At 49.2% G+C, this 27,616-nt stretch overlaps 1 protein-coding gene across 1 annotated transcript; it reads left to right on the top strand.

Annotated features, from left to right (window-relative positions):
* Positions 1–3,845: 3,845 nt before the first annotated feature.
* LOC141257313 (uncharacterized) lies at positions 3,846–27,415 on the top strand. Its single transcript, XM_073671745.1, has 7 exons — positions 3,846–3,936; positions 6,692–6,821; positions 9,042–9,209; positions 9,293–9,416; positions 9,537–9,634; positions 14,844–14,901; positions 25,386–27,415. The coding sequence occupies exons 2-7, from the start codon at positions 6,714–6,716 to the stop codon at positions 26,603–26,605; spliced, it is 1,776 nt and encodes a 591-aa protein (XP_073527846.1). The 5' UTR covers positions 3,846–3,936; positions 6,692–6,713; the 3' UTR covers positions 26,606–27,415.
* Positions 27,416–27,616: the final 201 nt, after the last annotated feature.

Raw genomic sequence — 27,616 nt, 5'->3', positions numbered from 1 at the left:
GTTTGGCCATAGAACAGTGTTATCGGGAATGAGTTTTTCACGTCTGATGCGTGACGTGCAGCATGGCAGAGATCTTACTCCAGTGTCTGAGTGCAATAAGGTTTCTGGTGTGAGGCCACATCTTGGTGTGAATAAGATGGTCTGTAGTGTCACGCCCCTGCCGCACCTCCTTTCTCATCTCAGCTCTGCCAAAATGGGAGAAATTGTTATGAAAGCGCCAAAATGTTACAACTCCGGGTGGCGCCAAAAATGTTACCACTTTTTAAAGCTTTAATGCCACATTTTTGGTGTAAAAACATTTTGTTTATTCAGGTCCTGTGTTTTTTCAGGGACCTACATCCAAGACAAATCTGCAATGTCTGAATAACCTCTTAAATAATAATAATAATGTATACAGTGCACCACACATATACAGTATATACAGCATCGAACATATACATGTGACGCCCCTGTGGGTCCAGTTGCCACAGAGGTACTGCATCTCAGCCAGAGGTGTGGTACCCCACTCTCAGGTAAGGAGGGAGCACTACCCGGGACCCGCACATTCACATCCAACACTACACCACTCCATCAGGGAAGGGCAAGATTGCTCCTAAGGGAGAGCACAGTCCCTGTCCCTGTCTGGAGGATGGAACTAAGTAGAGGAGGTGGGTGGAGGAAGTAGTTTAGGGGAGCACTAAAGGAAGGACTGAAGGTAGAGGGGACCACGTAGGGTGATGTGGGTCACATGACAGAGAGTATAAAACCAAGGGTAGAAAGATCTAGAGGGTTCCAGTCCTGGGTCCAGACCCAGTGAGTGAGGGCCCGGTCCGAGGGGTCCAGTAAGAGAGAGTTAGTCAGAGGAGTTGGTGACAGGAGTCTGTCACAGGGAGTGAACAGAGAAGACTGGAGCAGTGAGAAGGGCTCCAGAGAGAGAAAGGATCTTAGGGGCACGGGAAGTGCAGAGTGCGCCTGAGTTCACTCTGACCGTGGAGGGATCAAGGCCGCAGTAGGGGACCGGCCCCAGACTAGTGGAGGACTGCAAGACTCAGCTAGCAAACCGGAGGTTGCGATATCTTCAAGAGCCGTAGCAAACAACCACACACATTTGCTGAAAAGGTGGCCATATAGGACCAAGGGGACAGAGAGGACGTCGCCCGACAAGGCCCGCTGCCACTGGCTCAGGACGCTGGGTGTGAGGCGCAGGGCAGGAGGGCGAGAGCCAGCGCAGAGAGACGACCTGGGAAGGTACACAAGAAGGGGGTCCCGATCAAGTGCACCCAAGTTATCTGAGGGTTGGCTGGATCACTTCCCCGGAGGATACAGGACTCGGTGAGCTGTTATAACCTGGCTAGCAGTTGAACCCTGGAACATTGTAAAAACTGTGAGTAAACACTTGAAGACTGCACCCCGCTGTGTCCTTCACTTAATTGCTGTGTCACCTGCCTTGCACCACAACACCAACATCCAAAATCTCCTATTTAACTGCCCTGGGGCTTAGCTCTAGCCATAGAGAGCTGAACTATCTCTCACCAACAATCCCAGTGGATCTGAGGATCTGAACAGCAGCGGCGGCCACCTACAGCCGCATATCACAGGGGGCGTCACGAAACTTTAATTCAATTGACTTTCCCTATTGATTGCCCTGGGCCACGGACCGGGTCACTGCCACAGTGACTACCCCAAATAGAACCGACCGGCCCGGCTACCGAGTACCCCATGACCCCAGGGGGCGCGTCATACAGCACCGCACATATACAGCGTATACAGCACCGCACATATACAGCGTATGCAGCACCGCACATATACAGCGTATGCAGCACCGCACATATACAGCGTATGCAGCACCGCACATATACAGCGTATGCAGCACCGCACATATACAGCGTATGCAGCACCGCACATATACAGCGTATGCAGCACCGCACATATAGAGCATATGCAGCACCGCACATATACAGCACCGCACATATACAGCGTACACAGCACCTCACATATACAGCACCGCACATATACAGCGAATACAGCACCGCACACATATACAGCGTATACAGCACCGCACACATATACAGCGTATACAGCACCGCACATATACAGCGTATACAGCACCGCACACATATACAGCGTATACAGCACCGCACACATATACAGCACCGCACACATATACAGCGTATACAGCACCGCACACATATACAGCGTATACAGCACCGCACACATATACAGCGTATACTGCACCGCACACATACAGCGTATACAGCACCGCACACATACAGCGTATACAGCACCGCACATATACAGCGTACACAGCACCGCACACATATACAGCGTATACAGCACCGCACACATATACAGCGTATACAGCACCACACATATACAGCGTATACAGCACCACACACATATACAGCGTATACTGCACCGCACACATATACAGCGTATACTGCACCGCACACATGCAGCGTATACAGCACCGCACACATGCAGCGTATACAGCACCGCACACATACAGCGTATACAGCACCGCACACATACAGCGTATACAGCACCGCACACATACAGGGCATACAGCACCGCACATATACAGGGTATACAGCACCGCACATACACAGCACCGCACATATACAGCACCGCACATATACAGCGTACATATACAGGGTATACAGCACCGCACACATACAGCGTATACAGCACCGCACACATACAGCGTATACAGCACCGCACATATACAGCGTATACAGCACCGCACATATACAGCGTATACAGCACCGCACACATACAGCGTACACAGCACCGCACATATACAGCATATACAGCACCGCACACATACAGCGTATACAGCACCGCACATATACAGCACCGCACATATACAGCGTATACAGCACCGCACATATACAGCGTATACAGCACCGCACACATACAGCGTACACAGCACCGCACATATACAGGGCATACAGCACCGCACATATACAGCGTATACAGCACCGCACATATACAGCACCGCACATATACAGCGTATACAGCACCGCACATATACAGGGTATACAGCACCGCACACATGCAGCGTATACAGCACCGCACATATACAGCACCGCACATATACAGCACCGCACACATGCAGCGTATACAGCACCACACACATATACAGCACCGCACATATACACAGCGTACACAGCACCGCACATATACAGCGTATACAGCACCGCACATATACAGCGTATACAGCACCGCACATATACAGCGTATACAGCACCGCACATATACAGCGTACACAGCACCGCACATATACAGCGTCTACAGCACCGCACACATACAGCGTATACAGCACCGCACATATACAGCGTATACAGCACCGCACATATACAGCGTATACAGCACCGCACATATACAGCGTATACAGCACCGCACATATACAGCGTCTACAGCACCGCACATATACAGCGTACACAGCACCGCACATATACAGCGTACACAGCACCGCACATATACAGCGTATACAGCACCGCACATATACAGCGTACACAGCACCGCACATATACAGCGTCTACAGCACCGCACACATACAGCGTATACAGCACCGCACACATACAGCGTATACAGCACCGCACATATACAGCGTATACAGCACCGCACATATACAGCGTATACAGCACCGCACATATACAGCGTATACAGCACCGCACATATACAGTGTACACAGCACCGCACATATACAGCGTATACAGCACCGCACATATACACTGTATACAGCACCGCACACATACAGCAAATATCTCTGTAGACTAAGATCAGGGGAAGAGACTGATCTGACCCCTACCCCTCAGTCACATGAGGGGGCGGGGTCAGATTCAGGCTTGAGCAGCTGAAGGACCTTTGGTGATGTCATGGCCATGTGATCAGTCACATGAGGGGGCGGAGTCTCGTACGACTTTCCTGATTCTATGGTAACTTCTTCATAAGCAGGTAATAGAGAGGAGAGTGTGACCCCGAGAACTACACAGGAGTGCGGGGGCTCCACACTATATACAGCTCTACACTATATATACACAGCTCTACACTATATATACACAGCTCTACACTATATATACAGCTCTACACTATATACACAGCTCTACACTATATACACAGCTCTACACTATATACACACAGCTCTACACTATATACACAGCTCTACACTATATACACACCGCTCTACACTATATACACAGCTCTACACTATATATACACAGCTCTACACTATATACACACAGCTCTACACTATATACACTCAGCTCTACACTATATACACAGCTCTACACTATATATACACAGCTCTACACTATATACACACAGCTCTACACTATATACACAGCTCTACACTCTATATACACAGCTCTACACTATATATACACAGCTCTACACTATATACACACAGCTCTACACTATATATACACAGCTCTACACTATATATACACAGCTCTACACTATATACACACAGCTCCACACTATATACACAGCTCTACACTATATATACACAGCTCTACACTATATACACAGCTCTACACTATATACACACAGCTCTACACTATACACACAGCTCTACACTATACACACAGCACTACACTATACACACAGCTCTACACTATATACACACAGCTCTACACTATATACACACAGCTCTACACTATATACACAGCTCTACACTATATACACAGCTCTACACTATATACACACAGCTCTACACTATATACACAGCTCTACACTATATATACACACAGCTCTACACTATATACACACAGCTCTACACTATATACACAGCTCTACACTATATACACAGCTCTACACTATATACACACAGCTCTACACTATATACACACAGCTCTACACTATATACACACAGCTCTACACTATATACACACAGCTTTACACTATATACACACAGCTTTACACTATATACACAGCTCTACTCTATATACACACAGCTCTACTCTATATACACACAGCTCTACACTATACACACAGCTCTACACTATATACACACAGCTCTACACTATATACACACAGCTCTACACTATATACAGTGCCTACAAGTAGTATTCAACCCTCTGCAGATTTAGCTGGTTTGATAAGATGCAAATAAGTTAGAGCCTTCAAGCTGCAAACGAGAGTAGGTTTTATGAACAGAAGCATAAATCTTACAAACCAAAAAGTTATGTTGCTCAGTTGAATTTTATTAAATTTTAAACATAAAAGTGTGGGTCAATTATTATACAACCCCTATGTTTAATATTTTGTGGAATAACCCTTGTTTGCAATTACAGCTAATAATCATCTTTTATAAGACCTGATCAGGCCGGCACAGGTCTGTGGAGTTATCTTGGCCCACTCCTCCATGCAGATCTTCTCCAAGTTATCTAGGTTCTTTGGGTGTCTTATGTGGACTTTATTCTTGAGCTCCTTCCACAAGTTTTCAATTGGGTTAAGGTCAGGAGACTGACTAGGCCACTCCAACACCTTGACTTTTTTCCTATTGAACCAGGCCTTGGTTTTCTTGGCTGTGTGCTTTGGGTCGTTGTCTTGTTGGAAGATGAAATTACGACCCATCTTAAGATCCTTGATGGAGGAGCGGAGGTTCTTGGCCAAAATCTCCAGGTAGGCCGTGCTATCCATCTTCCCATGGATGCGGACCAGATGGCCAGGCCCCTTGGCAGAGAAACAGCCCCACAGCATGATGCTGCCACCACCATGCTTGACTGTAGGGATGGTATTCTTGGGGTCGTATGCAGTGCCATCCAGTCTCCAAACATCACGTGTGTGGTTGGCACCAAAGATCTCGATCTTGGTCTCATCAGACCATAGAACCTTGAACCAGTCTGTCTCAGAGTCCTCCAAGTGATCATGAGCAAACTGTAGACGATCCTTGACATGACGCTTTGAAAGTAAAGGTACCTTACGGGCTCGTCTGGAACGGAGACCATTGCGGTGGAGTACGTTACTTATGGTATCGACTGAAACCAATGTCCCCACTGCCATGAGATCTTCCCGGAGCTCCTTCCTTGTTGTCCTTGGGTTAGCCTTGACTCTTCGGACAAGCCTGGCCTCGGCACGGGAGGACACTTTCAAAGGCTGTCCTGGCCGTGGAAGGCTAACAGTAGTTCCATAAGCCTTCCACTTACGGATGATGCTCCCAAAAGTGGAGACAGGTAGGCCCAACTCCTTGGAAAGGGTTTTGTACCCCTTGCCAGCCTTGTGACCCTCCACGATCTTGTCTCTGATGGCCTTGGAATGCTCCTTTGTCTTTCCCATGTTGACCATGTCTGAGTGCTGTTCACAAGTTTGGGGAGGGTCTTAAATAGTCAGAAAAGGCTGGCAAAAGAGATCTTTAATCCACACATGTGAAGCTCATTATTCTTGGTGCCTGAACTACTTCTTAATACTTTAGGGGGACCAAACAGAATTCTTGTGGTTTGAGGGGTTGAATAATAAATGACACTCTGAACTAACTTTTTACGTTTAAAAAAAAAAAAAAATTTGCTGCAGTGCATTTCCCACTTCCAGGCTGATCTACAGTACAAATGTCACAATGCCAAGTTAATTCCGCATGTGTCAACCAGCTAAATCTGCAGGGGGTTGAATACTACTTGTAGGCACTGTAGTTTCCATCGTTTACTGTTTACAATCTTGTATAATTTCCTATTAGATTTCCCTTCCATTAGAGTTTCCATCCTTGTTTCCTCAGTTTTATTTTCTTAGAATAGTCGATGGTCCTTTCCATCAGTGACCCCCCGAGGATGGAGCAGGACAGAGACCACATGGCGGCTCGGATTTTAGACCTCACCCTGGAGATAATCTACTGGATCACTGGAGAGGTGAGTGTCACAGGTGTGTCAGAGGTGACAGTCGCCCTACAGTTGGTTGCAGGAGATCTCTACGTTTGGCATTACAGACATCTTCTTAGAGGCTGGCTGTCTCTATTACCCAGCGGCTACCTCCCTCTGGCTAATTAGCTCCCTGGCCTGAGTGTACAGTCATGGCCAAAAGTATTGAGAATGAGACAAATAGTAATTTTTCCAAAGTTTACTGCTTCATTTTTTGTAATGGCAATTTGCATATACTCCTGAATGTCAGAGTGATCAGCTTAACAGCAATTACTGTACTTGCAAAGTCAATATTTGCCCAGAAAATGAACTTTAACCCCCAAAACACATTTCAACATCATTGCAGTCCTGCCTTAAAAGAAGCAGCTAACATCGTTTTAGTGATTGGTCCATTAACACAGGTGTGGGTGTTGATGAGGACAGGGCTGGCGATCATTCAGTCATGATTAAGTAAGAATAACATCACTGGACACTTTAAAAGGAGGCTGGTTCTTGGTATCATTGTTTCTCTTCAGTTAACCATGGTTATCTCTAAAGAAACGCGTGCAGCCATCATTGCACTGCACAAAAATGGCCTAACAGGGAAGAGTATCGCAGCTACAAAGATTGCACCTCAGTCAACAATCTATCGCATCATCAAGAACTTCAAGGAGAGAGCTTCCATTGTTGTCAAAAAGGCTCCAGGGCGCCCAAGAAAGACCAGCAAGCGCCAGGACCGTATCTTAAAACTGTTTCAGCTGCTGGATCGGACTACCAGCAGTGCTGAGCTTGCTCAGGAATGGCAGCAGGCTGGTGTGAGTGCTTCTGCACGCACTGTGAGGCGGAGACTCTTTGAGCAAGGGCTGGTTTCAAGGAGGGCAGCAAAGAAGCCACTTCTCTCCAGAAAAAACATCAGGGACCGACTGATATTCTGCATGCAAAAGGTACAGGGAGTGGACTGCTGAGGACTGGGGCAAAGTCATTATCTGATGAATCCCCTTTTCGATTGTTTGGGACATCTGGAAAACAGCTTATTCAGAGAAGAAGAGGTGAGCGCTACCACCAGTCTTGTCTCATGCCAACTGTAAAGCATCCTGAAGCCATTCATGTGTGGGGTTGCTTCTCAGCCAAGGGAATCGGCTCACTCACAGTCTTGCCTAAAAACACAGCCATGAATAAAGAATGGTACCAGAATGTCCTCCAAGAGCAACTTCTCCCAACCGTCCAAGAGCAGTTTGGCGCCCAACAATGCCTTTTCCAGCATGATGGAGCACCTTGCCATAAAGCAAAGGTGATAACTAAATGGCCCATGGAACAAAACATAGAGATTTTGGATCCATGGCCTGGAAACTCCCCAGATCTTAATCCCATTGAGAACTTGTGGTCAATCATCAAGAGACGGGTGGACAAACAAAAACCAACAAATTCTGGCAAAATGCAAGCATTGATTATGCAAGAATGGACTATCAGTCAGGATTTGGTCCAAAAGTTGATTGAGAGCATGCCAGGGAGAATTACAGAGGTATTGAAGAAGAAGGGGCAACACTGCAAATATTGACTTGCTGCATTAACTCATTCTAACTGTCAATATAACCTATTGGTACTCATAATATGATTGCAATTATATTTCTGTATGTGATATAAACATCAGACAAACACTAATAAAAACCAGAGGCCAGCAGATCATGTGAAAATATAATTTTGGTGTCATTCTCAAAACTTTTGGCCATGACTGTATAAATACCTGGTGTGTCTGAGAGAGAGGTGGCGGCGGCGATATTCATTACTATGTGTAATGCTTTAGCAAGAGCAGTACTTTGTTCTCTCTGGAGCTTTAGGCCATGTGCGCATTTGTCTGGAGTCGTCTAAGCAATACCCCCGTTTGTCTGCCCTTGTTGTCTATAGAGTTTAGTGGAGATCGCCTAGTGCTGATCTCCTAACTTCCCTAGCTTTAGCTATATGCCAGGGAAAGTCATGGCAAGGCACGTGTGCGGCGGTTGGTGGTATTTGAGACAGGGTGACACTAGACCAGACTAGGAGGTCTCCACTTCCCCCTTTCCCTAGAGTCTGGGCTCCCTTTTGATCTTCCCTTTGTGTAGCTCTAAGTCTTTCCCACACCTGGCGTGACAGAGAGCTTCACATCACTCTGATCTCTAGTAATAAAGCAGAAATGACGGGAAAGGTGAAGGATTCTTGGCCTCTGTGTCGTGATCGGCGTCTCCCCATACACAGGCTCACACAGTAGTGAAGACGTTGTCTGGGGAGTGTGTGACCCCCCGTGTGTCAGGGGGGCGGAGCAGGACCCCGAGTGACATCACCGAGCCTCCACCTCATTCACTGATACATGAGCAGAAGATCCTAGAACTGACCACCAGGATCACTGAGCTGCTGAGCGGAGAGGTGAGCGCTGCCGGGAATGCTGGGACATTGTACAATAATGCCGGGGGAGGGGTCTGCTAATGACAGGTCATTGTGTGTGTCAGGTTCCTATAAGGTGTCAGGACGTCACCGTCTATTTCTCCATGGAGGAGTGGGAGTATCTAGAAGGACACAAGGATCTGTACAAGGACGTCATGGTGGAGAATCGCCCGTCCATCACATCTCCGGGTAAGAGGAGACCTTCCTGGGTTGTAGAGGAGAGAACAGGTCTGAGAGTCGTCTAGATTCCCCATCATCTGCTCATCACATATAGACAATGTATTCAGTCACTGCTGTTATTTCCTATAGATGGATCCAGTCCGAGAAATCCCCCGGAGAGATGTCCCAGTCCTCTATATTCCCAGGATTGGCCAGAAAGGGAGGAAAATGTCCCTCGGGATCATCAGGTAGATGAGATGAGATTTCTGTAAATCCTCTGTAGATTGAGGTTATGAAGCATTTACTAACCTCCTCCGGCCGCTGTGCTGTGTACTGGAGGCTCTATCAGATCCTGGTATTGTCACCTGTGGTCGGAATAAATGGTTTCTTGGTTTATATAAGACTAGCTATTGAGCCCGTTCTACCCCCGGTTGGCGAGCATTTTTATTGGTTTATGGTCTTCCATCCTGGTATTTGTGCTGCACCCATCCTGGTATTTGTGCTGCACCCATCCTGGTATTTGTGCTGCCCCCATCCTGGTATTTGTGCTCCCCAATCCTGTTCCCCTATCCTGTTATGTGCTGCCCTCATCCCTATCCTGGTATGCATGGCACCCCTCACCCTCAATCCTGGTATGCATGGTACCCCTCACCCTCAATCCTACATAGTAACATAGTTTTTAAGGTTGAAGGAAGACTAAGTCCATCTAGTTCAACCCATAGCCTAACATGTTGATCCAGAGGAAGGCAAAAAAAAAAACATGTGGCAAACACTAAGCTCCACATTGGGGAAAAAAATTCCTTCCTGACTCTATACGACAGTCAGACTAGTTCCCTGGATCAACGCCCTATCAAGGAATCTAGTATATATAACCCGTAATATTATACTTTCAAGAAAGGCGTCCATGCCCTTCTTAAATTTTAATAGTGACTCGCTCATTACAACATCATGCGGCAGAGAACTCCATAGTCTCACTGCTCTTACAGTAAAGAATCCCCGTCTGTGATTATGATTAAACCTTCTTTCCTCCAGACGTAGAAGATGCCCCCTTGTCCTCGTCTCTGGCCTCAGAGTAACTTATTGCGCCCCTTACAGCTCTATTTAGCCATAGTGGTTTCCTCCTATTTCTAGCATGTTTATTCCCATAGGGTATATATTGTGCACAGGTCCTATTCAGGATTCTAATAAATGTCTCCCATTTGCTTTGTGTAGCTTTATGTCTCAGGATATCGTCCCAGTTTATTGCACTAAGATCATCTCTCAACCGTTGGAAATTTGCCTTCCTGAAGTTTAGTGTCCTTGTAACCCCTCTACTACACGTCTTATTAAAGGTTACATGAAAACGTATTATTTTGTGATCACTATTACCCAAGTGACCCCCAACTCGTATATTTGATATGCAGTCTGGCCTATTGGTTAATATTAGGTCTAGCAGTGCCCCCCTTCTTGTTGGGTCCTGAACCAGTTGTGAAAGGTAATTGTCTCTCATAGTTGTCAAAAACCTATTACCTTTGCTTGAACTACAGGTTTCTGTCCCCCAATGTATTTCAGGGTAGTTGAAGTCCCCCATAATAATGACTTCTCCTTGAGTCGCTGCTTCATCTATTTGCTTTACGAGGATATTCTCCGCTTCTTCAATTATTTTTGGAGACTTATAAAAAACCCCTATCAGTAATTTATTAATTTTTCCCCCTCCCCTTATCTCCACCCACAGGGACTCTACATTTTCATTAGATTCATATCTATCCTTCCGCAAGATGGGTTTTAAGGATGATTTTACATATAAACACACACACCCCCCCTCGCTTGTTTGTACGGTCATTTCTGAACAGACTATAGCCCTGTAAATTAACTGCCCAGTCATGGCTCTCGTCCAGCCACGTCTCAGATATCCCCACCATGTCATAATTATTTTCCAACAAAATTAATTCTAATTCCTCCATTTTGTTGGTGAGGCTTCTGGCATTAGTGTACATGCATTTTATGTATCTCTCTGTACCTCTATTCCTTCTTACTATATTGACTGTTCTAACCCCACCCCCAATTTCTTTATTTGTGCCCAGGTCACTATCTGCACTATCTTCCCCACCTATAAAATGAATACCCTCCCCCCCAATCCCTAGTTTAAACACTCCTCCAACCTTCTAGCCATTTTTCTCCCCCAGCACAGCTGCACCCTCCTCATTGAGGTGCAGCCGGTCCCTAGTGTAGAGTCTTTAGCCAACTAAGAAGTCGGCCCAGTTCTCCAGGAACCCAAATCCCTCCTTCCTACACCAGTTCTTGAGCCTCTTATTTATCTCCCTAATCTCCCGTTGCCTCTCTGGCGAGGCACGTGGTACCAGTAGTATTTCAGAGAATACCACCTTGGAGGTCCTTGCTTTCAGCTTGCAGCTTAATTCCCTGAAATCATCTTTAAGGACCTTCCACCTACCTCTAACTTTGTCATTTGTGCCAATGTGCACCATGACCGCTGGGTCCTCACCAGCCCCTCCCAGTAATCTGTCAACCCTATCAGCGATGTGCCGGACTCGAGCGCCAGGTAGGCAGCACACTGTTCGACGATCCCTGTCTTTGTGACAGATTTCCCTATCTGTTCCCCTAATAATTGAGTCCCCCACTACCAGCACCTGCCTGGCCTGCCCTACTCTCCTATTTCCCTCTTTACTGGAGCTAACACTCCTCTGGCTTTCAGGGGACATGCCTTTCTGCAGCAGTGCTACCCCTGTACCGTCACTCCTCTCATCTGCCAACTTTGCAAACTTATTGGGGTGTGCCTGATCAGGGCTAGCCTCCCTGGCACTCTTCCCTCTACCCCCCCCTTCTAACTGTCACCCAACTAGCGGCCTCATGTCCTGCAGCTCCCTACTACCACCCTCCCCCACATCTACCCCAGTGAGCTGCTGCTCAGTGAGCAGCAGACTCCTTTCCATATTGTCAATGGATCTCAGTGTTACCAGCTGCTCATTTAGATCCAGTACCTGGGCTTCCAAACGCACAACGCGCACACATTTCGCGCAGCAGTATGCAACCCCGACCGGCTGTTCAAGGAATGCATACATGTGGCAAGATGTACACTGGATAGCATTGTCAATAAAGGAGCTCATTTCCTAATGGGGATTGCAATAGACAGAATGTTAAGTAAAAAGAAATGTAAAGCATTAATAAAATACAGACAGCAATTCAGTCCAAATTCCTCCCTTCCAAACTCCCTGAATCCAAAGTCACTGAAAAACAAGTCACACACTTACTTTCATTTGCACTTACACTCCGGTCACACTCAGCTCGTTCACACTCGCGAAGGAAGAAGATTTAAAGAGGGTTTTTTTTTGTTTTGTTTTTTTTGTTTTCCCCTTTTGCAGCAATGCACCCTACAGCTCAATGCAGTTCCAAAGGACTGGATGCCCAACCAGCTGCCCCTTATAAACCCTAAATTATGACCCCTCCCCCTTAATTAACCCCTTGTGAGTATAGCTACACCTCAGGATTTTAGTGCAATGTAGTTAACCCTTAAATACACAGGTAGTAAACTAAGAAACTGTAAAACTGTAGTGAGAAAATAGGTTTTAAAAAGACCAATAAAACTAAACAGGTAGAAAAGCACTCAGCAGGTCACACTTCAGCAATTCACCGCAATTCACACAGGTATATTCTGCAGGATTCCCAAATACCTCTTCACTGAAAAACAAGTCACACACTTACTTTCGTTTGCACTTACGCTCCGGTCACACTCAACTCGTTCACACTTGCTAACTAAGAAGATTTAAAGAGTTTTTTTTTTTCCCTTTTGCAGCAATGCACCCTACAGCTCAATGCACTTCCTGGTACGCATGGCACCACTCACCCTCAGTCCTGGTACACATGGCACCCCTCACCCTCAGTCCTGGTATGCATGGTACCCCTTATCCCTATCCTGGTATGCATGGCCCCTCATCCGAATCCTGGTATGCATGGCCCCCCCAGATCCCTATCCTGGTATGCATAGTACTCCTCATCCCCCAATCCTGGTATGCATGGTACCCCTCTTCCCCCAATCCTGGTATGCATGGCACCCCACCATCCCCAATCCTGGTATGCATGGCACCCCTCATTTCAAATCTGGTATACATGGCACCCCTCATCCGAATCCTGGTATGCATCCCCCCCAGATCCCTATCCTGGTATGCATGGTACCCCTCTTCCCCCAATCCTGCTATGCATGGCACCCCACCATCCCCAATCCTGGTATGCATGGCACCCCTCACTTCAAATCTGGTATACATGGCACCCCTCATCCCAATCCTGGTATGCATGGCACCATCCATCCCTCAATCCTGGTATGCATGGCACCCCCCATCCCTCAATCCTGGTATGCATGGCTTTCTCATCCCCAATCCTGGTATGCATGGTACCCCTCCTCCCCCAATACTGGTATGCATGGTCTCCTCCATCCCCCAATCCTGGTATGCATGGCACCCCTCATCCCCCAATTCTGGTATGCATGGTCCCCTCACCCCCCCCGAATCCTGGTATGTGTGGCACCCTTCATGCCCCAATCCTGGTATGTGTGGCACCCCTCATCCCTCAAAACTGGTATGTATGGTACCTCTCATCCCTCAATCCTGGTATGTATGGTACTCCTCATCCCTCAGTCCTGGTATGTGTGGTACCCCTCATTCCCCCAATCCTGGTATGTGTGGTACCCCTCATTCCCCCAATCCTGGTATGTGTGGCACCCCTCACCCTCCAATCCTGGTATGTGTGGCACCCCTCACCCCCCAATCCTGGTATGTGTGGCATGGTCATCCCCCAATCCTGGTATGTATGGTACACCTCATCCCCCAATCCTGCTATGTGTGGCCCTCTCATCCCCCAATCCTGGTATGTATGGCACCCCTCATCCCTTTCACGCTGCACACATACAAAAAAATAAACACTTATACTCACCTTTCTTCCCTGTGCTCCAGTGCTGCCGTGTCCTGTTCTGCCGGAGGCCGGGGGAGAAGTGTGGCGCCGGAGCACCGTGCTGTCCGGCGCCATTTTGCTGAAGACACACAGTAAAATGGCGTCAAATAGCGCTATGCGCATGCGCCGATTCCAACGCCTTCACTCTGCCCCCGGTCTCCGGCCAGAAGAGAGGCGCCGCGGCAACGCTCCTCCCGGTCAGGTAAGTATGTAAGTACGGCGCCGGAGATCGCGGTATGCGTTCAGTGTCTACGCATACCGCGATATCCGGCGTCATACACTCCTCTTACCTGTAACGGCTCCATGCGTTCTTCTGTCTGGAGCCAGACTGCGCGTCGCGCATGCGCAGTCTATCGAGGCTTCAGACAGAGGGACGCTCGGCCGATTATATTATAGATTGTGTGAAGCTTCCTGCTGTCTGGAGATTGAGAGGGTTGATTGGTTCATATCTAAATATAATATTGACCAGGGTTCCTTTTTTCTTTTTCTCATGTGTTTAATGTTGGATTCTTGTAGGAAAGTTCTGGTGGAACGACGAGTGGACTTCAACATCAGACATCAGCGTCAGTGACCGGTAAGAGCCGCTCGTGGATCTTGTTTTACCCTAAATGTCTTTATTATAGGGATTAGTGATGGGAAGTTCAGAAAGATGTCCTCACGGTGATTATTTGATTGTCCACGGTCACTAATATTATGTCCTCCTATCTGAAACTGAATTTTTCAATTACAGAACTTTTTGTGTTTTATCCTCTGCTCATCAGCCTAACCCTGATATTTCCATCTCCGTGTATGGAGCGACTATAAGTCCATCTCCGGGGTATATTTGACTCACATTTTTCCATTACTCCCTTTATCAAATCACTCGCACGCTCATGTCTAGGGGTGAGCAAACCTATAGAAGTCAAAAGGGACACGAACTTTGGTGCTGTATGATGCTCATAGTAAGAGCTAGGGGGCTGCAAAATGGGGGATAAGAGCAGGACAATTGCCCTGCAAACAAATGTGGATAGAAAAATGACTTAAAGTAACATAGAATAAAAAGAAATAATCTTGAACCAGGATGCTGAGGTCCAAGTGGAAGAGTTGAACAGCGCCTTGCATGTGTATTTTACTGTACTTAGTTTTTTTCATTTATTTATTACCATGTGGGGTCCCCCCCCCTATTTTTATATCCACCAAGGGAAAGGTAGACAGCGGTGAGTTGGTCTTATTATGCTAGGCAGGGGCTAATATCCATGGACCTTCCCAGCCTACTAATATCATCTCCCAGCTGTCAGCTTTGCCCTTGCTGGTTATTAAAAATGGTGGGACCCTAAAAATAAATTATATGGGGCCACCCCTATTTTTAATAACCAGCTGTCACGATACTGTAGCAGGATGTCTCCGGGGCAATTGGCTCCTTCCCACTTCCTCAAGCTAAGTCAACTTTAGGTTATCCATGTACCCCAGATTACCCCTGAAGGTGGAGATGCTGGGGTCTCATACTTTGCTATGCTCCTATATGCACGGTGATCTGTTTCCTCCCTCACCCAGGGAGGTATTGAACAGAAGTGTATAAGAAAACACAAACCTAACAGACAGGAATAAAAGAAAATTGGAATCCTACAAATGCCCTCACCAAACAACCAAGTGGAAATCAAGGGAACAGTAGGATGGGGTAAACAAAATTAAAGAGGATTAGGATAAACATGCTATACCTAATCCACACATCTCCTGTAAACTACACCAACCGACTGGTACTAATTCAGAACTCTCCTTAACCACCAAACCAGGAAGTTGTAAGTATCACTGGCAACTCCCAAATACCAGTGGTGAGCATGTATACCAGAGGGGAGTGTCCAACACAGAACAGCTGAGACAATTCAGGATGGAGACTTCCAGGAGATCAACTAAACTTATTAACCCTTGCAATGACAGAGCAAAAAAAGCTGCACTGTTTAATAGGATGGTGAAGCAGTTCTAATCAGTGCAGGAGCACCAGCTCGTGTAACCAGACGCCGCAATTTTCTGGCCCCTTTTTGTCACGGTATTCCCATGACACCAGCCAAGGCAAATCAAACAGCTGGGGGCTGATATTAATAGGCTGGAAAGGGCCATGGATATTAGCCCCTTCCCAGCCTAATAAGACCAGCCCTCAGCCGCCCCAGAAATGGCGAATTCAGATGCTCCAACTCTGGTGCTTAGCCTTGGCTCTTTCGGATTGCCCTTGTGATGAACCTGTAGCCGCCATCTTGGTAATGATAAATCATATCCAGGGATGGCCACACTTCAGCAGCCCCCACCCTTGGGACCTTCTGTTAAAACGTCAACTAGATAGTTTCCCCCCATCCAGGCTCCTGTAAGATAAGAAGCCTACTTAACACTTGAATGCTAGGAGCTTCAAAGACTTCGAGAGGAAACACAGCCAGCAGGGGGGGGTGCTTCGTCTATCTGTACCTGACCATTTGTCCCATAGGACTAGTTTCTTTGTCTGTCACAAGCATGGAGGCATAAGATATAGAAACATGAAAAGTACACGCATGTTGCATGGGATGGGCCAATAAAAAAATATCACGGCGTCCCGGAGCCATTGCGCACACAAGCCTCCGCGGTAGACGTTTGTACGTGCTCTGGAAGCCAAGATATAGCGCGGAGCCATTCCTGAGGACCGTATGGTATCATAATTGATATCAAAAGGTCGGTTACGGCGGCCCGAATCCATGGGAACCCCTGGGGGTATCATGAGACCATCCCAGAAGAAGTTATTGGGTTCCATAGAATTTGGGCTTCTGATCGAAGTTAGACCTGAGGGTGGAGACTGAGCCAGCTGACCTCACCAGCAGTGGGCGGGACGGGGCAGGTAAGATAGCAGGACAGACAAGAGACAAGTCAGTTTTTGACCCAAGAGTGGTGTGCTGAACATCTGAGCACCAGCTGAGGCCACCAAGGGGAGGAGCAGTTTGACCATGCGGTGGTAGGCCTCAGCCTGTAACAAAGAACCGTGCCTGCGACCGCAGAATCCTCTCCCTGCGTCACAAGAAAATCAAGAAACCGGTAACTGATATGCTGTGGTGATTCTGTGTGTTGTATTCCATTGTTGTATAGTTTAGCCTGACCTTATACCTGTGTATATTTAGTTGTATATCGTGTATCTAGTGTATTATTATAATCAATTACCTCAAGTAATTGTGGGCCTGCCTTTTATTCTGCATAACGAACGCACGTCCGTGTGAGCTCGGCTCAAGCCAAAAACGCTACCCAGGGTTGGTTCCTGACCCGATATAGGCCCATTCACGGACTGGGCGTATATCTAAAATAGGGACTGGTGGCAGCATACCAACTGGGGATTGGGGAAGGCTGGTAGTGACGGTCGGAGGTTCAGATATATATATTCCTGGCGCGGCCAAGGAAGATATATATACCGCCCTCACTACAGAGGGCCCCGATACCCAGTAGGTTACAGGACAGTCTCCCTGGCGACCGCTTATCCTAGGTGCAGTTCCTTGACTGACCTGAGGCTAAGAGGGCGCTAGCGAGTTGTGCTGTGTAGTGACGTTACGGTTTAGTGACGTTGAAGGGATAACACACTACCGTGTTCCCTGCGCTGGTTGCAGCTTCCTGGCACTACTTTCTCTAGGTGCAGTACCTTGACTGACCTGAGAGGTAAGGGGGCGCCAGAGAGCTGCACCCACCGGCCGGCTTTCATCACATTGGTGGCAGAGCGGTGGGATTGCAGAATAATAGTGTTGTGGGACCCCTACTCCCAGGCACTAAAGACTGCCAGTGGTAACTTCCACTGCTGGAGTCTTAAGGTCAGCCCAACGTTAGACGGTCAGGCTAAAAGTATAACAAGGTGTGTGCAAACTCAGGGTTGCAGCGGTGTCGGTTACCAAGATGGCAGACGGCACCAGGAGCAAGACCCTGCAGGAGGCTAATGCTACGGTCCGTGTGGCAGGAGGGGAGGACATTGTTACTCATGGCGAGGAGGAGTCCAGCCCGGGCACCTCAGGGAGCCAGTCCCCAGTATACGGTCCCGCAGTGGGCTGCCCACCACCTACCCAGCCCAGCCTGTCCAGATCACAAGCCCTTTTACAAGCGGCTATGGCAAGTCTCCAGTCTCATGGCGATGCCGTCTACAAAACCCTCCTGGCAGCATCAGAGAAGGCAGCGGAGGAGGAGCGCGAAGCTGCAGAGCGCCGGGAGGCTGCGGAGCGTGAAGCTGCAGAGCGCCGGGAGGCTGCGGAGCGTGCAGAGCGAGCTGCGGAGCGCCAGCACCAACTGGACCTGGCCCAGCGGGGGCTTCCGCTAGAGCAACCAACCCATCAGGAGACCAAGTCGTCCAAAGTCCGAGCTGAGGACTTCCCTCTACTGGAGAAGGATGGGGACCTGGACTCCTTTCTGGTGGCATTTGAACGGACCTGTCTTCAGCACCATCTGGCCCGGGATCAGTGGGCCAGATACCTGACCCCCCGTTTGAGGGGTAAGTCCCTGGATGCCTTGGGGGACTTACCTGCCGGGGAGGTACAGAACTACGACTGCATCAAGCGGGCCCTGATCCGGCAGTACAACCTCACTCCCGAGTCGTACCGCCAGAAGTTCCGGAGCCTGCTGCGTGGCCCCAAGGACACCTGGACCGATCATATGCGGGCGCTGTTGAGAGCCGCAGAGCACTGGACCTCGGGTCTAGCGCTTACTACCCGCCAGGAGGTCCAGGAACTGTTCGTCACGGAGCAGTTCTTGTGGAACTGCCCAGAGGACCTCCGACAGTTCCTCCGTGACCGAAAACCAACAGGGGCTTCTGCTACAGCCGCCCTGGCAGACGAGTATGCCAATAACAGGGCGCCTGAGCTGAAGAAGTCTGCCAGCAGCACCTGGAGAGGGGGTAAGCCCAGTCATGCCCCTGTTTCCCCGGCCCCTAGAACACAAGGGGTGTATCCCCCTGTTGCCCTCTCCAGGCAAGGACCAGACGTAAGACGTTGTCATCTATGCAACAAACCAGGACACTTTAGGGCTGAGTGTCCCCAGCGCCAAAAGACCCCATCCCAGTCCCAGAGAGCGCCCAATGTTTTGTGTGTGGGAGGGGGTGGTGGTAGGTCCCTGGACAACATCCAACCCGTCACCATAGGCCGTTCTGCGGTCATGGGACTGCGGGACACGGGCGCTGAACGAACACTGGTACGGCCTGAGGTGGTGTCCCCCCAGGACTTGGTACCAGGAAAGACTCTTTCCGTCTCCGGGGTTGGAGGCGTGGAGCCGGCACTTCCCGTTGCCATGGTGTATTTGGACTGGGGTGCCGGAAGGGGGATGCGGGAGGTGGGAGTAACGCCAAATATTCCCGCAAATGTTTTATTAGGGACCGACTTGGGGCGTCTAGTATCGCAGTATGTACCCTCTGAACCCCCAAGTTCGGCCCCCCAAGAGTGTATTGATTTGTCTGCTGCTAATGCCAACCATGTTGTATGTAGTGTGTGTCCTGCTGAGGAGGAGGGAGTGAAACCTGAGGGTAACACCTGCACAGACACAACACAAACAGGGTTAGTGAAAGCAGGTGGGGAGTGTGGGGATGCCCGCAGAGGTGCTCAGCCGGCGTGCCGTGACCTCTTGTCCTCCGGTGAGGGAGGGGGCGGGCAGGATTCTGTAGAGGGAAGCTCAGGGATGGAGAGGGGGGCAGCTACCGGCAGTGTAGGGCTCCCAGGGGTATCCAGGCTGCTGAGTATAGGCCCACTGCAGGGGGAGGAACAGGCCATGGGAGGTGGGGGTGTCCCAAGAGAGGAGCCGCCAGGTAAGACCCCAGGGCAGGAGTTCCCCACATCCGAGATGTCCAAAGGCCTAGGAAGCCTGCCTGATCGGGCGGCTTGGTCAGAAACAGAGGGGAAGCAGGCACTACCCACGGTCACAGCGGTCATAGCCGCTGTCACCAGGAGTGGGAGCGCCGGAGCCCAAGGAGCCTTGCAGAGGTCCGACGGCTTCCCCACTTCTGACCAAGTGTCTGCCGGGTCAGACAGCGGCCAGGTGACATGCCCGGAGGGGCTGACAGAGGATGTGGCAGTTTCGTCGATTCTGGCCACATCAAGTCAGGAATTTCAGGCTGCGTTGGAAGCAGACGACAGCCTGAAAGCTCTCAAGGAACAGGCGGCACAGCCTCCCATGGAGTCAGACTGCGAGCGTGTGGTCTGGGACCAGGGACGGCTGTACCGGGTAACGGTCCAGCAGGGTTCACCGGAGGCGTGGCCCAGGGACCGACAGTTAGTGGTACCCTATCCGTTCAGGGCGGAATTGTTGCGGATCGCACACGAGATTCCGATGGCCGGACACCTAGGGATCGCTAAAACCAAGGCCAGGATAGCTCAGCATTTCTACTGGCCTGGGATGGGAGCCGCGGTGGGTGCCTACTGCCGTTCGTGTGACACCTGTCAGAGGGTGGGGAAGGCGGGGCCGCGCCCCAAAGCCCCACTGGTAACTCTGCCAATCATCGAAGAGCCTTTCTCGAGGGTCGCTGTGGATCTTATTGGACCTCTGTCCACTCCCAGCCACTCCGGGAAATGCTTCCTACTCACGGTAGTGGACTATGCCACCCGGTACCCGGAAGCGGTAGCTTTGTCGTCCATTCGGGCCGACAAGGTGGCTACCGCCTTACTGGAGATCTTCTCCAGAGTGGGTTTCCCCCAAGAAATGCTCACCGACCGAGGGACCCAGTTCATGTCGCGGCTGATGGAGTCCCTCTGTAAGCAAATGCAGGTGCAACATCTGGTGGCCAGCCCGTATCACCCACAGACTAATGGCCTGTGTGAGCGGTTCAATGGCACCTTAAAGCAGATGCTTAAGATGTTGGTCGACTCCCACGGGAGAGACTGGGAGCGTTACCTCCCACACCTCCTATTTGCTTACCGGGAGGTTCCGCAGGCCTCAACGGGGTTCTCCCCCTTTGAGCTCCTGTACGGGCGACGGGTACGGGGCCCCCTGGCTCTGGTGAAGGAAGCATGGGAAGGGGATTTGGCCACCCCCGAGGTGTCGGTCATCGAGTATGTCGTGCGCCACCGGGACAGGATGATGGCCTTGGCAAAGCTGGTGCAGGACAATATGGCCCAGGCCCAGGCCGACCAGAAGCGGTGGTACGACCAGAATGCTTGTGAGAGGACCTACCAGGTGGGTCAAAAGGTGTGGGTACTGGTCCCCGTACCACAGAACAAGCTTCAGGCAGCCTGGGAAGGTCCCTACTTCGTGCACCAGAAACTCAATGCCGTCACCTATCTGGTCACCCTGGATCACGCCCGTGGAAGGAGGAAGGCCTTCCACGTGAACATGATGAAGGCTCATCATGAGCGGGAAGCGACTGCCCACCCAGTGTGCAACCTTCCCGAGGAAGGAGAGGTAGAAACCCTCCTGGATCTGCTCACCCAAGCCAAGGCGGGTGGGTCCATCGAGGATGTGGGGGTTGGCCACCAGCTCACGGAGGACCAACGGTCCCAGCTGGGGACCACCCTGCACCCCTTCCGGGGGCTGTTCAGCAGCCTGCCCGGAAGGACTGAGATGGCTGTCCACGACGTGGACACTGGCGATCACCCGCCGATCCGGCGTTCAGCATATCGGGTCTCTTTCGAGGTGCAGGGAAACATGCGCCAAGAGATAGACGAGATGCTGAAGCTGGGGGTGATCCAGGCATCCAGCAGCGCGTGGGCCTCGCCTGTAGTCCTCGTACCAAAGAAGGACCGAACTACACGGTTCTGCGTGGACTACCGGGGGCTCAACGCTGTAACGGCCACCGATGCGTTCCCCATACCACGCATCGATGACCTGCTCGATCGGATGGCCGGGGCTAAGTACCTGACCATCATGGATCTGAGCCGGGGGTACTGGCAGATTCCTCTGACCCCCGCGGCAAGGGAACGCTCTGCCTTTATCACCCCTTTTGGACTGTACGAGTCCACAGTGATGCCATTCGGCATGAAGAATGCCCCTGCCACTTTTCAGCGGATGGTCAATACGCTGCTTGAGGGACTTGAAGGGTACGCGGCTGCGTACTTGGACGATATTGCAGTCTTCAGTCCCACTTGGGAGGATCACCTAGAGCACCTGCGGCAGGTGCTCGGTCGGATCCACCGGGCAGGCTTGACCATCAAGCCGGAAAAGTGCCAGCTGGGCATGAGTGAGGTCCTCTACCTGGGTCACCGGGTAGGCGGGGGGGTTCTGAAGCCAGAACCGGGGAAAGTGGATGCCATCGCATCCTGGCCCACTCCTAGGACCAAAAAGCAGGTGATGTCCTTCTTGGGGACCGCCGGGTACTATAGGAGGTTCGTCCCACACTATAGCACCCTGGCCAAGCCCCTGACGGACCTCACCAAGAAGAAGCTGCCCGTCGCAGTCGACTGGACAGTCGCCTGCGAGACAGCTTTCGGGGCACTCAAAGCCGCCCTAAGTAGCTCCCCTGTACTGCAAGCTGCCGACTTCGACCGGCCGTTTGTGGTACAGACCGACGCCAGTGACTTTGGCCTCGGTGCTGTGCTAAGTCAGGTCAACACGACAGGCCAGGAACATCCTGTCTTGTACCTGAGCAGGAAGCTACTGCCCCGGGAGGTGGCTTACTCCACGGTGGAAAAAGAATGCCTGGCAATTGTATGGGCCCTGCAGCGTCTGCAGCCCTACTTGTACGGGAGCCATTTCACCGTGGAGACGGACCACAACCCCCTCAGCTGGTTACACACGGTCTCTGGGTCGAATGGCAGGTTGCTACGCTGGAGCCTCGCTCTCCAGCAGTACCACTTCTCCATTCGCCACAGAAGAGGCCGTGACCACGGTAACGCTGACGGGTTATCCCGGCAAGGGGAGGGTGCAGAAGGACGCACGGGGGAACACAGGAATGTGCTACCCCCTCGCGCCCTCGTATAGGGGGAGGTGTGATGAACCTGTAGCCGCCATCTTGGTAATGATAAATCATATCCAGGGATGGCCACACTTCAGCAGCCCCCACCCTTGGGACCTTCTGTTAAAACGTCAACTAGATAGTTTCCCCCCATCCAGGCTCCTGTAAGATAAGAAGCCTACTTAACACTTGAATGCTAGGAGCTTCAAAGACTTCGAGAGGAAACACAGCCAGCAGGGGGGGGTGCTTCGTCTATCTGTACCTGACCATTTGTCCCATAGGACTAGTTTCTTTGTCTGTCACAAGCATGGAGGCATAAGATATAGAAACATGAAAAGTACACGCATGTTGCATGGGATGGGCCAATAAAAAAATATCACGGCGTCCCGGAGCCATTGCGCACACAAGCCTCCGCGGTAGACGTTTGTACGTGCTCTGGAAGCCAAGATATAGCGCGGAGCCATTCCTGAGGACCGTATGGTATCATAATTGATATCAAAAGGTCGGTTACGGCGGCCCGAATCCATGGGAACCCCTGGGGGTATCATGAGACCATCCCAGAAGAAGTTATTGGGTTCCATAGAATTTGGGCTTCTGATCGAAGTTAGACCTGAGGGTGGAGACTGAGCCAGCTGACCTCACCAGCAGTGGGCGGGACGGGGCAGGTAAGATAGCAGGACAGACAAGAGACAAGTCAGTTTTTGACCCAAGAGTGGTGTGCTGAACATCTGAGCACCAGCTGAGGCCACCAAGGGGAGGAGCAGTTTGACCATGCGGTGGTAGGCCTCAGCCTGTAACAAAGAACCGTGCCTGCGACCGCAGAATCCTCTCCCTGCGTCACAAGAAAATCAAGAAACCGGTAACTGATATGCTGTGGTGATTCTGTGTGTTGTATTCCATTGTTGTATAGTTTAGCCTGACCTTATACCTGTGTATATTTAGTTGTATATCGTGTATCTAGTGTATTATTATAATCAATTACCTCAAGTAATTGTGGGCCTGCCTTTTATTCTGCATAACGAACGCACGTCCGTGTGAGCTCGGCTCAAGCCAAAAACGCTACCCAGGGTTGGTTCCTGACCCGATATAGGCCCATTCACGGACTGGGCGTATATCTAAAATAGGGACTGGTGGCAGCATACCAACTGGGGATTGGGGAAGGCTGGTAGTGACGGTCGGAGGTTCAGATATATATATTCCTGGCGCGGCCAAGGAAGATATATATACCGCCCTCACTACAGAGGGCCCCGATACCCAGTAGGTTACAGGACAGTCTCCCTGGCGACCGCTTATCCTAGGTGCAGTTCCTTGACTGACCTGAGGCTAAGAGGGCGCTAGCGAGTTGTGCTGTGTAGTGACGTTACGGTTTAGTGACGTTGAAGGGATAACACACTACCGTGTTCCCTGCGCTGGTTGCAGCTTCCTGGCACTACTTTCTCTAGGTGCAGTACCTTGACTGACCTGAGAGGTAAGGGGGCGCCAGAGAGCTGCACCCACCGGCCGGCTTTCATCACACCCTGGTGCGGTGGTAATTGGGGTAATATTTTCGGGGTTGATGTCAGCTGTGTAATGTTCGGTGACCTCAAGCCCAGGGGTTAGTAATGGATTGGCGTCTGTCAGACACCCCCCCCCATTACTAACTCCGTAGTCAAAAAAAAGAAACATCCACACACAAAAATCCTTTATTTGTAAAAATCACTCCCCGAAAATTTCCTTCTTTTACCCACTTATTACCATAAAAAAAGTAATTCACAGGGTCTGGCGTAATCCAAATGGAGGTGCCACGGTGATCCCCGTCTTCTTCGTCCAGTCTATGGAGCTCCGTTCAGAGGACGCAGCACCATAGACTGGAGTAGCAGTCACTGCCGGTTCTCACGCTGCTTAGCGCGAGAACGCGGCTGCTGTGAACAGTATTGCGCCGTCCATCATTTCAGTGCACATAGTGAAGTCATAGCAGGACAGACCATTTTGCTAACAAGGGAAAACGGGAATCTTTTCAGGAGGGTAGACAGCATCTGACAACCATTAGCGAGAGTGTCGGCTGCCCACAGATTGGTGATCTGTACTCTTTAAACATAAATTCATTATAAATTTTCTAGCTTGTAGAACATCGGTTCAAAACTGGTCTCCTTGTAATTTTTTTTAGAGAAATATGCAAATTACAAAAGTATTTCCACATTTTAAAAATATTTTGCTTGAGAATTATTTTTTTTTTCTAGGTGAAGATTGGATGGAAAACTCCCATAGACATCTCCTTTCAGCTCCCTATCATAATGTAGATGATAATACCACAGAAGATAATTCATTATCTCTAAATATACCCATAGTCCTTCACAGCGGAGATCTGTCCACTGATACCAGTCATATAACGGTATTGTCTAATCAATCACGGATCAGCACACAAGGAACTGGGCTTAGACTCGAGAACCAATTGCAATATGGGGAAAAAGTAAATACTGAATCTAATCTTTTACGGAAGGAAGAAATTCACAGGAATGAAAAGCCATTTTCATGTTCGGAATGTGGGAAATCCTTTAGCAAGAAATGGTATCTAGTTAATCACCAGAGAACTCACACAGGGGAGAGGCCATTTTCATGTTCGGAATGTGGGAAATCCTTTAGCAAGAAATGGTATCTAGTTAATCACCGGAGAACTCACACAGGGGAGAAGCCATTTTTATGTCCTGACTGTGGGAAATGTTTTAGCCAGAAAGTACACCTTCTGGATCATCTAAGAAGTCACACAGGAGAGAAGCCATTTTTCTGTTCAGAATGTGGGAAATGTTTTCAGAAGAAATCAAACCTTCTGGATCATCTAAGAAGTCACACAGGAGAGAAGCCATTTTTCTGTTCAGAATGTGGGAAATGTTTTACCCATAGATCAAATCTTGTGAAGCATCAAAGAAGTCACAAAGGGGAGACACCATTTTCATGTTCAGAATGTGGGAAATGTTTTACACTGAAATTAAGTCTTATGGAACATCTAAGAATTCATACTAATGAGAAGCCATTTTCTTGTCTTGATTGTGAAAAATGTTTTAGGCAGAAATCATCTCTTGTGAAGCATCAAAGAATTCACACGGGGGAGAAGCCATTTTCATGCACAGAGTGTGGGAAGTGTTTTAGACACAGATCATCTCTTGTGGACCATTTGAGAATTCACACAGGAGAGAAGCCATACTCATGTTCAGAATGTGGGAAATGTTTTACACTGAAATTAAGTCTTATGGACCATCTAAGAATTCATACTGAAGAGAAACCATTTTCTTGTCTTGATTGTGAAAAATGTTTTAGGCAGAAATCATCTCTTCTGAACCATCAAACAGTTCACACGGGGGAGAAGCCATTTTCATGCACAGAGTGTGGGAAATGTTTTAGACAGAGATCATGTCTTGTGAAACATTTGAGAATTCACACAGGAGAGAAGCCATACTCATGACTTGAATGTGGGAAATACGTTTGTCAGGAATAAATTCTTGTTGACCATCAAAGACTTCACGTAGAGGAGAAACAAACTCAAGGTTCATAATGTAAAAATATTATAACAAAAAAAAAAAAATCTAATCTTATTTAACATCTAAGATGTCACACAGGATAGAAGCCATTTTGATGTTCAGATTATAGGAAATTTGTCAGGTGTGGAATTTAAAAGGGTATTTCTCAAGGTTTGAAGTTATCCCCATTCCATAGGTTAGGGGATAACTTCCCGATTGTTGCTGGTCTGACTCCTGGGACCCCCACTGTCCCAGAGAACTGGGGCTCTGAAGAGTCCTCTGTAAATGGAGTGGTGGTCGGTTATGCGCGATGCCGCTCAATTAATTCCTAATGGGACAAACAAAGATAGCCGAGCGCTAAGCTATATGTATAGGGGATAACTTCTAAACTTGAGAATTCCCTTTAACTGTAAGACCTGCTGCCTAATAATGTCTTCTGTTGTATAATTTAACCCATTGAGGACTACAGTGCCGACATAAATACCCAGAAGACCTGTTCAGACCTATTACAATTCTATGATTATATGGATACTGCCACTGTGCCTTCACGAACCATACCGCAGCTATACTACACAGCCCGTGTTCTGCTCTAACAGCAAAGGTCAGTCTCAGACTACCTCACCATAGGCTCCTCTGGTGGTGGCATGATTAACCGTGCTTTGATATGTGAAACGCGTTGCCTTTACATTTTTTAATCAATTGTTGTAATGTAATTTGATTTCTTTCTACTGAATAAAGAAGACTGCACCCATGAAGCTGGATTTCCCTCTTCTTCTTCTTCATCTGGTGGACTCACTGCTCTAATACTGCTCCTTTGTTACTAGAATGCAAGGATTTCATTGCCTGCCCTGCAGGCTCTGGTCAGCTGAGTGCTGCGGTGCTCATGGTATTAAAGCTAACACTGATTTACTGAACAGCTACAGATAATTAGTGTTAGGTTGTTTTTCCCTCCTCTA

This window comes from Phyllobates terribilis, unplaced genomic scaffold (genome assembly GCF_046119375.1).
Source record: "Phyllobates terribilis strain yellow unplaced genomic scaffold, ASM4611937v1 Scaffold_3__8_contigs__length_932513732, whole genome shotgun sequence".
NCBI classification, from domain to species: domain Eukaryota; kingdom Metazoa; phylum Chordata; class Amphibia; order Anura; family Dendrobatidae; genus Phyllobates; species Phyllobates terribilis.
The sequence above is the reverse complement of the archived record's forward strand: the minus strand, read 5'-3'. Positions and strand labels throughout refer to the sequence as shown.

Excerpts from the sequence above, each read along its gene's own strand:
- LOC141257313 (XM_073671745.1), top strand. The coding sequence starts at position 6,714 with ATGGTCCTTTCCATCAGTGACCCCCCGAGGATGGAGCAGGACAGAGAC. Across the intron at positions 6,822-9,041 it reads TCTACTGGATCACTGGAGAG|GCTCACACAGTAGTGAAGAC; the intron begins GTGAGTGTCACA and ends CCCCATACACAG. Across the intron at positions 9,635-14,843 it reads ATGTCCCTCGGGATCATCAG|GAAAGTTCTGGTGGAACGAC; the intron begins GTAGATGAGATG and ends GGATTCTTGTAG.